Source organism: Musca autumnalis, unplaced genomic scaffold, assembly GCF_047663935.1.
Source record: "Musca autumnalis isolate F117 unplaced genomic scaffold, ASM4766393v1 scaffold_5, whole genome shotgun sequence".
Lineage (NCBI taxonomy): Eukaryota > Metazoa > Arthropoda > Insecta > Diptera > Muscidae > Musca > Musca autumnalis.
In genome coordinates this window covers 27537523-27554087 of record NW_027412088.1, presented here as the reverse complement: position 1 = coordinate 27554087, position 16565 = coordinate 27537523, and the positions used below count along the sequence as shown (strand labels likewise).

The 16565-nt window shown below is 36.8% G+C and overlaps 1 protein-coding gene across 6 annotated transcripts in view; it reads left to right on the top strand.

Moving 5' to 3' along the window:
* Nucleotides 1-16565, top strand: part of Dgk (diacyl glycerol kinase 1) — a 410387-nt gene that overhangs the window by 261582 nt on the left and 132240 nt on the right. For 4 of the 6 annotated variants that reach the window (XM_073990827.1, XM_073990826.1, XM_073990824.1 and 1 more), the window contains exons 7-8: nucleotides 18-176; nucleotides 9363-9674. In XM_073990827.1, the coding sequence (XP_073846928.1) occupies nucleotides 18-176; nucleotides 9363-9674 (471 nt within the window). The remainder of the gene's footprint in view (nucleotides 1-17; nucleotides 177-9362; nucleotides 9675-16565) is intronic. The other 2 variants (XM_073990829.1, XM_073990828.1) reach the window with 1 other exon arrangement.

Here is a 16565-nt window from a genome sequence, read left to right as displayed (position 1 = left end):
ATATTATACCGCCCTAGGCTCTATACCCAATATAAATAGCATAGTTGAAATTGGAACCTCTGCAACACCACCAGCCACAGAAACACGCACCAGTTTTGTGGATAAAATACACCATGGCATTACGGATAAACTTCATTCATTAAGTGGCCATTTAACACATGACGCCAGTAAGACAGGTAAGATTTGTTATCCCCCCTCTTTTATCTTCTTCTACTTGCTCTCGTTTACGTTCGTTCGGTAATTGTATGACAAAGATGATATGGTGAAATATATCCATTGGCAAGGAAATGCCACTTAATTTTAATCGTTTAAAGGCGCTTAATTAGCTGTGTTTTGAGTGGTGCCAAGACAGTGGTTTGAGGGTGATATATCATATATGAAAGAAAGTAAAACGACATCAGAAAAAACAAAGAAAGTGGTCTGATGTGCAGTAGTGTTTTCGCGCATACTTTGTAATGAGTAGAAACGGAAACTGCGATACTCATGAGTAGTTAAAAATGTATAATATTTGTCATTTTCTTCAAAGGAATTTCCCTGCTGTAGTTAGCACCCAGCAAAAACTCATATTATCAAACAAAGGGTTAAAATGGTAATTTTTCGTGGTCGTAACTACTTACACATTCAACATGTCACATTCAATAGTTCCATATAGTTCATTTGGCACGTCTCTAAAACATATATTGCATTCCTATTGAGGCGTTTTTATGCTCAATTCCATCACTCCACATTTTTCCGCTGTTGGGGTTGAACGTGTGAACTTTTGATTTATGGCAAAACAAACTTTGGGTTTGTTTTAACGCTTACATGTACATCAGTGACCTGCAAGCCGTGGCAATTTTTTGATTTGCGGTAGACACAAAAAAACGATACTAGTATACAACGCCACCCTCTTTTTTGCGTAGAATATAATCAACATTCTGTTGAAAGCCAAACACAAACATTGTTGATTCATAATTATCGCAAAGTACGGTAATAATTTTCTTGCTTCGTCTTGCTTGAAAGTTGTTTATTGACGTCTTTGCTACAATGTTGTGGTTGATTGTTTTCTTGAATTTTGAACGATTTAGTATCTATGGAGCAGAAGCCGAGAAAAGAGAATAAAAACCGAAATTGTTTTGCTATTTTGACCATTAAGATCCGTTTCTACAGAGTTCGTATATTCTAGAAAGATGTTTATTGAGATCTGAGGTACATTTTTGTACTAGGTTGTTTGCTTCAAATTTCATCGGTTTGATTGCTGTATAACAAAACTTGAGAAAAAAATTTAAATGAAATTTGACTATGGCGATTTTGACTTTGCAGATGAAGTTTAATGGATTATATGTGTTCACAATTTTTGTTCTTTAAGACAAGAGCTACAACTATGCCTCTGAGATAAATTCAAATTTCCTACCGGTTTGGAAGATATAGCCCTGACTAAATGACTCTTTTTACATCAAAGCCTCAAACCTTTGGAGGCCTATAACCGCGAAAGTTGATGAGATAGGGAAAAACGACGAGACACGTGTCTTCTCGTTTTTTATGTTCTATCACGCTGCGATGTCAGAATATGGTTCATAAAACATGACTCAAAAATTACACACAGTGTTATCGACACAAATTGGTAGTGACAAAAAAATATTTTTTATTTTGCTTTTTATTTTTCTTTGCTATTAGTCTTTTAATTTGTATTTTTCTTTTATTATTATAATTATTTTTCCAACGTACATATGTTTTTAAAGAACTTTTCTTATTGAAATTGTCGCCTATTTGAATTATGTCATTTCAAAAATGTTATGTTGTCTGGCCTGGCCTGGGAATCAAACCCGGGACATTAAGAGTACAAAGCGAACATGTATACCACTGCGCCACCGTGCCATATAAGCATCGGGTAGAACAATGGCTTATATTAATTCAAGTTTGCACACTTCATAAATAAATGTAAACAATCAGTAGTGTCTGCATAGGCGATAGAAAGTGTTTGCACACGCGATAGTCATACACCGCACAGTGGTTCAGAATCGATTTTTCCTGGTCAAAATTCTGTAGCTTTGAACGGATAAAGATATTTTCACAATTCTTTTTTTGTTAGACAGATAGCACAATCAGTGAATTATAAGCGGTCAAATTCGGTCTGGTAGTTGCAGAGGAATTTAATGTCAAAGTTAAACTTTCGAATTTTTTTACTATTTTTCATCAAAATATCAGTGTTTTTGTGTTTATATCTTCTTATATATTAAAGATGGCCAAACGCCAATAAATAAACTATAAAAATACCAAAAAAAAACTACAAAAATTTTTCGAAAAAAAAAAATTAAAATTTTTTTTTCACAAATTTTTCACATAAAAAAATTTAAATTTTTTCAAAAATTAAAATAAAATGGTCCTGGGGTTTTCATAAAACTTATATAACTCATATCAAAACTCATATACTCCAAAAAATGTTAATTTGTGTAAATAAGCTGTAATGCATATGGGAATTGGTATTGAAAAACACACATTTTTACCCATGTAATTTCAATAAATTTAAAAAAGTGTTAAACGGACGGAACGGGACGGGAACAAAAGTATATATGGGCTGAAAGAGAAGACTCTCAGGCATATTTCTGTGGAAACAGAACATTATTCCATGTGGTTCCACAAAAGTTCTAGTCCACTAAATTTGGAATTTCATAAAATTTAGTACCTGAGGAAAAATAGCTCATGTTGTGTAAACGCCACGGTAATATGTTTAAATTATTTTTAAAGGCCACAATCCTATCTACCTAACAAAAAAACAGCGAACGCAATATATGTTATAGTTTCCGAGAAATAGCTATTTCTTTCTCCAGAAGTTTTCAAAAATGACGTATTTCTCAAACATGGGAAAAATGTTCGTCTTTAGGGGCACCCCACGCCCGCACCTTCCAATGTTTTGACCTAATTTTTTGGTTTGGTATCGACTCCCATATAGAAATTAAATATCTGTTACAAAACAAAATTTTGATTTTTGGCCAGGAAAATCGTTTCTTGAACCATTGTGCGCCGTAAGGATTGTTTGTGTAAACCAGGTATCGGCGCCAATACAAACGAATTGTTTGCGGCCTCACGCATACGACTCTCTCTCGCTCTCTCCAGAAACAGCGTGTGCGTTAATGCATTGCTAAAATTAAAAATCATTGAAACAAGCGACAGCAGAACCTTCTTCATTGACTTCTGAACGAAGACTGAGTGGTGGTTGTTCTGTTGTTATTCTCATCAAGGGCACGTGTGCCCCTTTTTGCCGGATGCTGGTGTAAACAATCAATAATCGCATTTCCACATTTTTCGCTGACACTATGTAGTTATTCAAGACGATCAAACTGCACAGCAATAAAATTGTTTTTGTAAAATGCTAACGTGTCGTTCTTTTACAGAAAATAAGAGTCGATTGCGATTGCTTTTTGTAGATAGAGTGAGTAACTCACTTCCAAATGCTAGCAGGGTTATGCCATGTAGGATTATTGCTCACTGTTCATTCGGTGGTTGTTTATTCATACAACGACCGCTGATTATAATAACTACTATAACAGCGTCAGGCGAGAGAGCGCCCACGTACGCTCATTGAACGTTGCTCTCTCCACACACACAATTAAACCACTTGAAAAAGCATGCACTCACACAATGACACCCCGTACAGAATGCAATACAAAAGTATGGTGTCTGACGCTGTACTACCATGTCAGCATTTGGAAGTGAGTTTCTCACTCCCTCGCCTAGGAAGTCACTCCGGAGACACGCCAAGGAAGACCATTGGTGTATTACATAAGCAATTTCTTTAGCCTTATTGTGATTACCTTTTATCGCGTATGCCAACACTTCGGAGTGACTTCCAAGGAGATTGTTTACATTTATTTAATGATTCAACACATTTGAACTATATGAGACGGTGGTGCAGTGGTAAGCATACTCGCTTTGCACTCTGAAGGTCCGGCTTCGCTTCTCAAGTTAGGCAACAATACATCACATTTTTAAAATGACAAAATGAATGCAGGCGGAAATTCCAAAGAATAATTTCTCTAAAAGAAGAGGGTAGTTAAAAAAAATAAAAATAAAAAAATTAAAATAAAAATAAATAGAAAAAAATATTTTTTTAATTCCAAGAAGTATCGCGGAAATGCTCTTCCAGAAGTGTCGCTGGAGTGACTTCCAAGACGACACGCCGACGTGGTTCATTTCTTCACAACGGAGGTCACTTCAGGGTGACTTCCACGACTATCGCCGCGACTGTTTTCGTCACCCTGGGCGACACGCCTAAGTAACTTCCGCGATAGGGTATAGGGTATAGTAGTTCGTAGATCACGCACATTTATGAATAAATCAAACCGATTGTATAAGATAAGAAATGTATTCTTGTGGTAATCATTGACGTATGATGATTTATGACGATTCAATTATGCTAACGGAAATTCTTTTGGTAAAAATTAATGATTTGTTTACGAAATGATGCGACACACTACATAGTTTCGTTGATGCAAAACAGGCATCTGATGTACATCAAGTACTCTTTGTATTTTTTGCCGACGCACACTGGTCGAAACCACTGATCTAGCGGCGCGAAAGTCAAATGCTATATGCATGGAAAATGTAGATTAAATCCTCAAAATACCAAACAGTCGGGCGGTACAGTTATATGGGGGCTATATCAAAACGTTGGCCTATGTTCACAATTTTTGGTAGAGAAAATGTATAACCAACGAGTACCTCCAATGCCAAAATTCAGCTTATTTGGTCTGAAAATGTGGACAAAATCCTCAAAAAGTTTAGTGACCACTAGAAACCCTAAGGTGCCCTTATATGGGGGCTATACCAGAATATTGGCCCATTATGTTCATATTTAGTTCATTATTACCCACGGGCACATACTGCGTTTGTGAAAATTTTCAGAAACATATCTCCATTCGTTTGCAAGTTATTAATTTCGTGCCGCTAGATCAGTGATTTCGACCACTGTGCGACGAACAGAGTTTAACTCGGAACTCTTGGTTTTCTAGTCGGGCACACACACTGTGTCTCCGATACTCATTAATTTGTAATAAGTAAAATAAATTATAACGTGTCGTTTTATCAAAGGCTATGGTTATCTCAGCCGCTTCCAGGGTCGACTTAAGGACCCACAAACCTTAAGTAAGGTTTGCTAGAATTCAGTAAATATGCTGTTCAAATGTATTTGTAGTTAGTTGTATGTTGCCTTGACTGGTGTTAGTCTGGGAGCAGCCACGACGGAATTTGTCGGCTCGATGGTGATCGGGTTGATATGATCGTTTGGATGACAATCGGGTACCTGCTTGGCTGTAAGTGATCGGGTTGATATAATGGGCTCGATGGTGATCGGATGGCTGATATAATCATCTCGGTGGTATTTGGGTACTGGGCTCGGCTTAGTACTGTTCGGAAGACGTCGGGTGCGTTACTCGACAATGTGGCAATTGGATGCTCTCGGCTCATCGGTTAATCAAGTTGTTGGTCAGTTCTGACGTATTCTGATGCTGCCGGCTCTGAGTTAATCGGGTTGTTGCTCGCCACCAAGGTAGTCGAATGTTTTCGGTTCATTGGCAATCGTCGGGTGTGTTACTCGGCTATGTGATAATCGGATGATGTCGGTTCGTTGGCAATTGTCGAGACTGTCGCTCGACTCTGGATGATCGGCTGTTCTGCTGTGTAAAAGAAAAGAGTCGGGAATGGTTAGGCAACAGATCGAAAGAATCGCGAGGAGTAAACGATTCGGCAGGTGCGAACGGATCGCAAGGAGCGAACGGGTCGCTAGAAGCAAACGGGTCGCTAGGAGCGAACGGGTCGCTAGGAGCGAACAAATCGCAAGGGGCGAACGAATCACAGAGTCGACGACTGTTGTTAGATTCTGTTCAAGCGACTGCTTTCTATCATCTTTTACTTCGTTTAACGCCAGCATTCGACAAATTCAGCGACGGAAACTAAACACCTTATCCGTCTGGGTTTATGGAATGAATGAGAATTATTTGAAATGCGAAACAGCCAGGAAGTACACCGAAGAAATAAAACATAGTTTAATATTTGTTGTCCTTTAAACGAATACCATGGGGTCTACTGTAAGAAGCTTTTGTGGTATTCTATAAGAAGAACTTTTGGTCTTCTATCAGAAGAATGTGAGACCTACTATAAGAAGACGTTGCGGTCCTCTATGAGAAAACCTTGTTGTCCTTCAAAAGAATAACTTGGGTTTTTTCTTGTGCCCTTGTGGTCTTTTATGAGAAAAAAATTTTCAATCTTCTATAAGAAGATATTATTGTCATTTATGTAGTCTTTTATAAAAAAACGAGAAGACCTTGTGGTCTTCTGTGACAAGAACTTTTGACCCTCCCTAAAAAGACCTTGAGCTACTACATGTGAAGATTTTGAAGTCTTCTATAGGAAGTCTTTGTGGTCCTCTATGAGAAGATCTTGAGGTCTTTCATGAGAAGAAGACATTGCATCTTCTATGATAGAATCTGGAATGGGAAAACCTTGTAGTCTTGTACGACAAGACCTTGTAGTCTTGTAGTCTTTTACGGGAAGACAATGTGGTCTTCTATAAGAATGGTCTTCTACAAGAAGAGTTTGACGTCTACTTTTAATAGAAGACCTTGTGGTGCTTTGATAAAAGACCTTGGGGTCTTCTATGAGAAGAAATGTTGGTATTTTATAAGAAAACCTTATGATATTCTATAAGACGACCTTGGGGTCATCTACAAAAAGACCATGACGTCTACTATAAGAAAACCTTGTGGTCCTTTAAAGAAAAACTTGAGGTCTTACATAAGAAAACCTTGTTGTCGTCTATGAGAAGACCTTGTGGTCCTTTAAAAGAATAACTTGAATTCTTCTATAAGAAGACCTTGTTGTCCTATAAGAATACCTTGGGGTCTTCTGGAATATGTGTGATTTGTTTTGTTTGAGAAAATAAAATGTGTCGGTATTGTGAATTATTTCATTTAATTGATTTCTTCAAAATGATGAATGAAACCGCTTTTAAAACGTGTCTATTAAATTTTTATTTTGTTTCAAGAATGTGTTGCATACATTTCTTTTAAGATTTTCGGTGTTATTCGCGAGTTTACATTCTACTCGACAACTACAAAGCAAGTGAGTGATTTTGACATTCTCTTTCTATAAAAGACAGTCCTTTCGAAATACGTTAGGCCAAATTTACATGGAGAAGTGTACGTTTACGTGTTATTTCGTATGGCTTGCCGGTCGCATAGATTTTCGTTTCGAAGGTGTTTACTTGAACAGAAAATGATTTTTTTTTCACTTCGGAAGCGCAAGAAACCTTTCTTTCGACATACATACATAAACAGGGGTTTAATATCAAATTAAAGTAAAATCTATTGAAAACTATGACAACGACCTTCAAAAGGTCAAAAAATCAGTGAAACCATTATAGAGGGGTTACGCCATACCCTCAGCATTTATGCTAACGAGGGTATATACACTTTCATACGGGCAAAATGTACCTCATCGAAATAATGGTTTTAGACCCCAAGTATGTTTGGACGAAATCCGTTTCAGACAATTTGGAGTCGATTTAGCAATGTCCGTCTGTCTGTCTGGCTGGCTGGAGCGCACGATAACTCTCAAACGGATAAACCGATTTGGTTCAAATTTTGGCTTTCTAATATTTTGCCCAAACTTAGTTTAAGTTCGAAGATGGGTTATATCAGTCCACTTCTTCAGGTACCTCCCCCACAAAAGCTCGAAAATGTTCGGAAAATTTGTGCGCACGATAACCCGATTTGGTCCATACTTTACACATCGTGAAATTTCTACCAGACATAGTTTAAGTTTCAATATGGATTATATCGATCCACTCCTTCGGGTACCTCCCACACAAAATTTCGGATAAGTTCACTTTAAGACCTGCTATCGAATCGCTTTGATTTTTATTAAAACAACTTGTATTTACTGCCCCCATTACGATGGCACAAGTTTCATCAGGGGCAAGTCCATACTTCCTGAGAATATAGACCGAAAGGTGCAAAAAAAATTCCTATGACACCGTGTGTAGTGGTTGGAGCGCAAGATAATTCTCGATAATTCGGTCCAAAATTTGGCTTCGTAATATTTTGTTCAAATTTAGTTTAAGTTCGAAGATAAGTCCTATCGGTCCACTCCTTCAGGTATCTCCCTCACAAAATTTCAAAAATGTTCGGAAAAATTGTGGGCACGATAACTCTTAAAGGGAGTAATCAATTTGGTACATACTTTGCACATCGTAAGATTTCTACCAGACATAGTTCAAGTTCCAATGTGGACTATACCGATCCACTCCTTCGGACACCTCCCACACAAAAATTTGGCCTTCGTCATAATTTGTGCAAATTTAGTTTCAGTTCGAAGATGGGCAATACCGGGCCACAATTCCCGGTTTTTTCAGAGAAATTACCCATCAGAACACAAAATTACTAAATAAAAAATTGTAGATAAAGCCTTCAAAATACCGTTAGTCGAGATGTAATTATATACGGTGGCTATGAGAAAACAGGGAGCTATTTAGATCCATTGTTGCCAAAACACGATGGTCGCTGAGAAACTAACTAAACCATAGGGCAATGATTGTATTTTGTATTCCAACATAAATGCTATATCGAATTAATATCAGTATTACATAGTTTTCAGTAGTCATTTAATGCCTTCAAGGATGCTAAATGTCGATTAGCTTTTACTTCACATTTTGCCGCTTAATTTTATGTTGTCTCTAACGTTTTTGTGTATTTGTTGTCCTTCATAACTCTCAAACCACTGTATTTAACACCAAAACAAAAGAAAATAAACACCGAATCAAATTAAAAAGCATGCCTAACGAAGCAAAAAAAAAAAAGAAAAGTCTGAAAACATGCAACTGAAATCTCAGTTATCAGACATCTTTCGGGTATTGTTTTCCATGATTTAATTGGCTTAAAGTTTCAACATTTTAATCTCATCTCTTGCTTACAACTCCTCTTTGTTTTCTTTTCTTTTACATCAACAACATGCGCATATACATACAAACAACCATCCATATATATTTATTACTTAAATGTGTGTGTGTGCGTGTGTGCGCGGATGGCTGGGATATTCATTTGTAATGTGAACGTCTCTGCATCTCATAATAATAACAACGAAAAACAACAACAACAAAACAAACAAACGTAACATCAACGCCACCATCGTCCTTGTGGTTGCCACTACACGTGTTGTGTGCGTGTATGTGTGTACATCTTTGTGATGGGTATTGGCCATAACACCATCATATGATCCTCATCATTGTCACGCTTTTGTTTGGTTATGCCACGGTGGCATCCAATGGCACCATCCAACCAACGAACCACCAACAACCAAATGAATCTTTTGAATCTGAATGGATGCAGGTAGTGTACATCCAATGGTAACGGTAACACCAAGTCCCATGGCAGCATTTCAAAATACCACAACAACGACGGCAGCACCAACATCGGGCCATAGCAGCAGTAACATGACTACGGGTAATTTTGTAGGTACGGGACCAGGAAGTGCCTGCCGTGGTCCCATAATGATACCCAGTGGGGGTGGCAGTGCTAATGCCCGTCATTCCACCGATTCAAGTCCTTCACATTCACAGGCAGCCGCCGCTGTCAATCATTCACAAATGTCACGTAACTCATCGAAAAAGAGTAACAATTCGGTCAATTGTAAAATTGAGGGTAAGTATTGCGAAATTATCAAAATTGTATTTAAATATTTTTTATATATGTATGTGTGTTTTTTCACTACATGTGTGTGTGTGTTTGTATATATAACATTAACATTTTGTTGGTGTGGTAATTAATAAAGCTCAGTAATAATTTGTTAATAAATTATGTAGTTTGTAATATTTGCTTAGAATTCAAGATAACAGAGCTCTGTTGGTCCTTAAAACAGGTTGTAAATTGGATCGAGGAAGAAGCATTTCAAAAACACAGGACCTAATGGGGGTTTCTTTTGAGGCCTAATATCATCATCTCCATTTTGAATTTACCACATCTCATACCAAATCGGTTTCATAAGGTATCGGGAGGTATCAAATCAAAAGTCGTTCATTGATAATTGCATTTGTTGAAAACGGCTGGACCGATTTGGATAATTTGACCTTTTATTTTAGAAAGGGTGCTCCGATAGACCCTTTATTTCAGAAAGTGTGCTTCGATAAGCCCTTTATTTCCGAAAGGACCCTTTCTAAAGAAAGGATGCTTCGATGGACCCTTTCTGAAAGGGAGGGAAAGGGTGCTTCGATAGACCCTTTATTACATAAACGGTGCTTCGATAGACCCTTTATTATATAAAGGGTGCTTCGATAGACCCTTTATTACATAAAGGGTGCTTCGATAGACCCTTTATTACATAAAAGGTGCTTCGATAGACCCTTTATTACATAAAGGGTGCTTCGATAGACCCTCTATTACATAAAGGGTGCTTCGATAGACCCTTTATTACATAGAGGGTGCTTCGACAGACCCTCTATTACATAAAGGGTGCTTCGATAGACCCTTTATTACATAAAGGGTGCTTCGATAGGCCCTTTATTACATAAAGGGTGCCTTGATAGACCCTTTATTACATAAAGGGTGCTTCGATAGACCCTTTATTACATAAAGGGTGCTTCGATAGACCCTTTATTACATAAAGGGTGCTTCGATAGACCCTTTATTACATAAAGGGTGCTTCGATAGACCCTTTATTACATAAAGGGTGCTTCGATAGACCCTTTATTACATAAAGGGTGCTTCGATAGACCCTTTATTACATAAAGGGTGCTTCGACAGACCCTTTATTACATAAAGGGTGCTTCGATAGACCCTTTATTTTATAAAGGGTGCTTCGATAGACCCTTTATTACATAAAGGGTGCTTCGATAGACCCTTTATTACATAAAGGGTGCTTCGATAGACCCTTTATTACATAAAGGGTGCTTCGATAGACCCTTTATTACATAAAGGGTGCTTCGATAGACCCTTTATTACATAAAGGGTGCTTCGATAGACCCTTAGACCCGGGACCCCCCCCCCCCCCCTCCCCGAAGTGATTTTAGTTCCCATAGGATATTAGCTTATGTTACACATTTTTTTAATTTTTGAGTAAAATTTTAAACTGCTTTAAATTGTTCAAGAAATATGAAAAGTAGTTGGAAGCATTACAGAGAATTGTTTATTTGAAAATATAAAAATAATGAACAAGTTAGGCTTTTTTAGCAATTTTATGCATAGTTCTTGTTAAGTTTTAAGGTGTTGTTTAAGCGTTTAATAGGAATTTTAGGCTGACTGTGTTACTGAGTCCAATACTTTGGCTTATAAACAACATGCAGAAAAAACATTTTTGCGATATTTTGTTTTTGAAATTTTTTATAAGAGCAATTCAACAATAAAATGTAAAACCGTTGCTTAATCTTTGTGGTTTTAAGTGTTTGTATATTTTCTCTAACATTTTTTTATAATGTCTATTGGACAAAAGGATTTTTCTGTCGAATTTTTATGCTTTGTTCGACCTTTCGAATGTTAATAAAATCAAGATTATTGAGCTTGAGGTCAATGTTTATATTTTACTAGCTGAACCCGGTGCGCTTCGCTACCCCGAATAAGGAAAAATATATTTTGAGAAATTTATTTGTAGGCCAATTTTCGTCATTCATTGCAACTTTCATTAAAATCGGGTATATATAGCGTGTTTGGTGCATAAAATACACGAAAATATGTATGGGAGCCATATCCAAATCTGAACCGATTTCAATATAATTTGAAAAATTTATTTATAGACCCAATTCTGTCACACATTCCAAATTTCATTGAAATTGGACATGCATAGCTGTTTAATGCATAAAATACATGAAATGGCCGAAAATATATCGTCACCATAAATGCCCGAAGACGTAAACGACATGAAAATCGAAATTGGTAATCTGATACATAAAGCTAAAATACATGCTCTGGCAAAATTTCAAGTATCTACCTTCAAAAACAACGATCCTATTCAAGAAATGGCATTTCGGAAAATGGGATAATATTGCAGATTTTGTTGTAATGGAGGATCTCAGAACTGAGCACTTCAGCGGTTTTGGTTTCACTACTTATTCCCCTTCGTATATGATCGATAATATCCCATATACTCGCCTTCATAAGATTAATATTCCATAAAACAGTTTTTAATTTCATAACGTTTTTTGCTTCTCCTGTAAAGTTTTGGTTTTGTGGGTTACGCCTTCGGGCATTTATGGTGACGATATATAGGCGCTATATCCAAATCTGAACCGATTTTAATTCTAGACCATTTTAGACCGATTAATTTCTAGACCAAATTCCTGCACACATCCAAAATTTGGAGACGTTATCTGTTACCACTCTATGGATACTTGCATAAAAAATCTAAATTTTTGGAGGTACCTCCGATTGTGATGCTGCTATATCCCCGGATCAACGCGGAATTTCAGAAATTTTTATAGCCTATGTTACCTTCAGGCCATGTAGTGATAAACTCTGACAATTTCAGGAAGATCGGTTCAGCGGTTTTTGAGTCCATAAACTCCAAACAAACAAACGTACAAAGATTTTTCTATTTTGTATATACATATTGATTTATTACATATTATTACAAATATTTAAAAATTACAATGAATAGAAAAAGAACAAACGAAATCTAAAAACTTATCGGAAACAGGTTCTTCTTCGTAAAAATCTCAACAAGTACCACTCGACTTTGCGGACAGGAATATACCCTGATCCTGTGTGAATTGAAACTTTCATCTATAGACAGATCGAATAGCGACTACACAGCCAAAATCCTTGAACCCAAAAACTATGCATTAGGAGATTTTCAGAAATTTGTAGCCGTTTTCGGACGTATGAACCGGACCTACATAGTTCATTTTTGGGGAAGATCTTATTTTGGGAGTCATTCCTTTTAAAAGATATTGCGCCCACCAGTTATTTCAGTTCGTCACAGTATAATTTTCACCTTTTGACTCTTATGTCAGGAAATATGGAATTGCCCACGAAACACTTAATACCACTCTAAACAGCACTTAAACAACTATTTTGAAGGTTTGTGAGGGAGGTACCCCAGTATGGCCCATTTTCGAGCAAAAACTAAGTTTGGAAAAAATGTTACTAAATCCAAAGTTTGGACCAAATCTGTTGCTCCGTTCAAGAAAACTCGGGCATACCACTTTAGCTAAAACTCTTGAAATTTGGGGGGAAAATACCAGAAGAAGTAGACCAAAAAGCACCATCTTCGAATTTTGTATATATATGGCTCGCTGAAATATTGCGATAAACAAAGTTTGGACCATCGCAGTATCCGGTTCGAAAGTTGTCGTGTGTACTAGTCACTACACATGATTGCCTTAGGTGTTCTTTACAGCTTTCGGGCCATTTTCTCTGGAAGTATATACTTGTACGGTAGTAATAGGAGCCCCGAGAACACTTGTTGCAAAAAATCAAAGCGTTTCCAGGGAGGACTTTTAAATTATTAATTTATTTATTTCATATTTTTACGCATAATTAATTATTAGCATAAAGGAAGTGAAGCCATGGCCATTGAGGTCTTAAGCTTACACAGCTTATCCAGAGAGGTCTTAAACTGCACTTCGCTGAACATTTTTGAAATACTCTGCGGAAGTTTGCCGAAAGAGTAGATAGATCAAAATATCACGAAGGACAAATTTTGGTCCGACTCGGTTGATCTGTTTGAGAATTATCGGGCTCCCTAGGCGGCTACCCAGACGAACGGACATAGCTATGTCGACTCCAAGTTTTCTGAAACAGATTTCTTCCAAACACACTTTGGCCCTAAAGCCATTATTTTGATGAGGCACATTTTAGCTAAATGCTGATAGTATAAAAAATTTAGATTGGGAAAACTTGTGTTTATGGATTTTTGCTAAAAGAATGTATACATGTATAGACCTTGGATTGGGCGACATAATTTCATTTTAAACGAAGTTACGACTGGATTCCAGAGATTCCCTTGTTCCTGATAAATTTATGAGAAGATCCAGAATTTTTATAAGAGAAGTCCGACGATTGGACGCCAAAACTAGTCTATTGACAGATGCACGATTTGGCGACAGATTTTGTCATTTATATAACCGCGATTTGGTGCTAGAATTTCTTGATGGATAGACTAACTATTGCTCAGCATTAGTTCTCGGCCTTCCGAAATTCTAAGGTTTTCCATTGTATTCGCTTTCTTTTGGCCTTACCGAAGTGATATCACTGAATTTCATAACTTCACTGTAGTTGTGAATTATTTGATAAATGATACGCCCAAAAATATATGGCATTATTAATATATTCATTGGTTTGACCATATATTAACTGTGACATATTGTCAAAAAAGTTATAAAAACAAGATAAAATCGGCCAAGAAGTCTTGTGCCATATGAACTAAAAAATTGTATTGAAAATTATTTCATCAGTAGAAAAAGTCTAAAATAAGTTTTACATCTTTGCTAAATAAGACATTTTCGCTAACGTGAACTTTCAAAATTTTGGTCAGATGGGCCCCCCCCGAAATGAAATCCTGGCTACGTCCCTGCTTTATTACATAAAGGGTGCTTCGATAGACCCTTTATTACATAAAGGGTGCTTCGATAGACCCTTTATTACATAAAGGGTGCTTCGATAGACCCTTTATTACATAAAGGGTGCTTCGATAGACCCTTTATTACATAAAGGGTGCTTCGATAGACCCTTTATTACATAAAGGGTGCTTCGATAGACCCTTTATTACATAAAGTGTGCTTCGATAGACCCTTTATTACATAAAGGGTGCTTCGATGGATCCATTATTACATAAAGGGTGCTTCGATGGATCCATTATTTCAGAAAGGGTGCTTCGATAGACCCTATATTTCAGAAAGGGTGCTTCGATTGACCCTTTATTACATAAAGGGTGCTGCGATAGACCTTTTATTACATAAAGGGTGCTTCGATGGATCCTTTATTTCATAAAGGGTGCTTCGATAGACCCTTTATTTTATAAAGGGTGCTTCGATAGACCTTTTATTACATAAAGGGTGCTTCGAAGGATCCTTTATTACATAAAGGGTGCTTCGATGGATCCTTTATTTCAGAAAGGGTGCTTCGATGGATCCTTTATTTTATAAAGTGTGCTTTGATAGACCCTTTATTTTATATAGGGTGCTTCGATAGACTCTTTATTTTATAAAGGGTGCTTCGATAGACCTATTATTTTATAAAGGGTGCTTCGATAGACCCTTTATTTTATAAAGGGTGCTTCGATAGACCTTTTATTTTATAAAGGGTACTTCAATAGACCCTTTATTTTATAAAGGGTGCTTCGATAGACCCTTTATTTTATAAAGGGTGCTTCGATAGACCCTTTATTTTATAAAGGGTGCTTCGATAGACCCTTTATTTTATAAAGGGTGCTTCGATAGACCCTTTATTTTATAAAGGGTGCTTCGATAGACCCTTTATTTTATAAAGGGTGCTTCGATAGACCCTTTATTTTATAAAGGGTGCTTCGATAGGCCCTTTATTTTATAAAGGGTGCTTCGATAGACCTATTATTTTATAAAGGGTGCTTCGATAGACCCTTTATTTTATAAAGGGTGCTTCGATAGACCCTTTATTTTATAAAGGGTGCTTCGATAGACCCTTTATTTTATAAAGGGTGCTTCGATAGACCCTTTATTTTATAAAGGGTGCTTCGATAGACCCTTTTTTTATAAAGGGTGCTTCGATAGACCCTTTTTTTATAAAGGGTGCTTCGATAGACCCTTTATTTTATACAGGGTGCTTCGATAGACCCTTTATTTTATAAAGGGTGCTTCGATAGACCCTTTTTTTATAAAGGGTGCTTCGATAGACCCTTTTTTTATAAAGGGTGCTTCGATAGACCCTTTATTTTATACAGGGTGCTTCGATAGACCCTTTATTTTATAAAGGGTGCTTCGATAGACCCTTTATTTCATAAAGGGTGCTTCGATAGACCCTTTATTACATAAAGTGTGCTTCGATAGACCCTTTATTACATAAAGGGTGCTTCGATAGACACGGTGCTCTTGAAACAATTTTAAATGGAAGGTGCTTACACCTTGGAAGTTTTTGCGGATTCTGAAACTACAATGTTCATAGATGAGAAAAATCAAAAAACAAAAAAATCGCCGGAGCGCTTTTTAAATAAATCGCGATTTAAGTTGAAATTTTTAGGCGTTGTTTAGGTTTTCACGATTTTGCTTAGAAAACGCAAGTCATATTAAAATGGGACTAAGGGAAATGTTGTAGCTATGAAAATTCTCTACAAGATTGATCTTTATGGCATTCTCGTCGGTTTTACCGTTTTTGCGATATAGATGTTCAAATTGGGACAATTCAAATTCAATTCAATTCTATATCGCCCACTTATAAAAAAATGTCATGACTGAAAATTCACAACTTAAACTTATATATCTAAAAAAATGGTACAACTTAGGATAAGTTACTAAAGCCAGTCTTGTAGAGAAATTTCACAGCTTTAAGATTTTCTCAGGTCCCATATCGATAAGACTTACCGTATCCAAGCAAAATCGCGAAACCCTAACAAAAAAACCTAAAAATGTA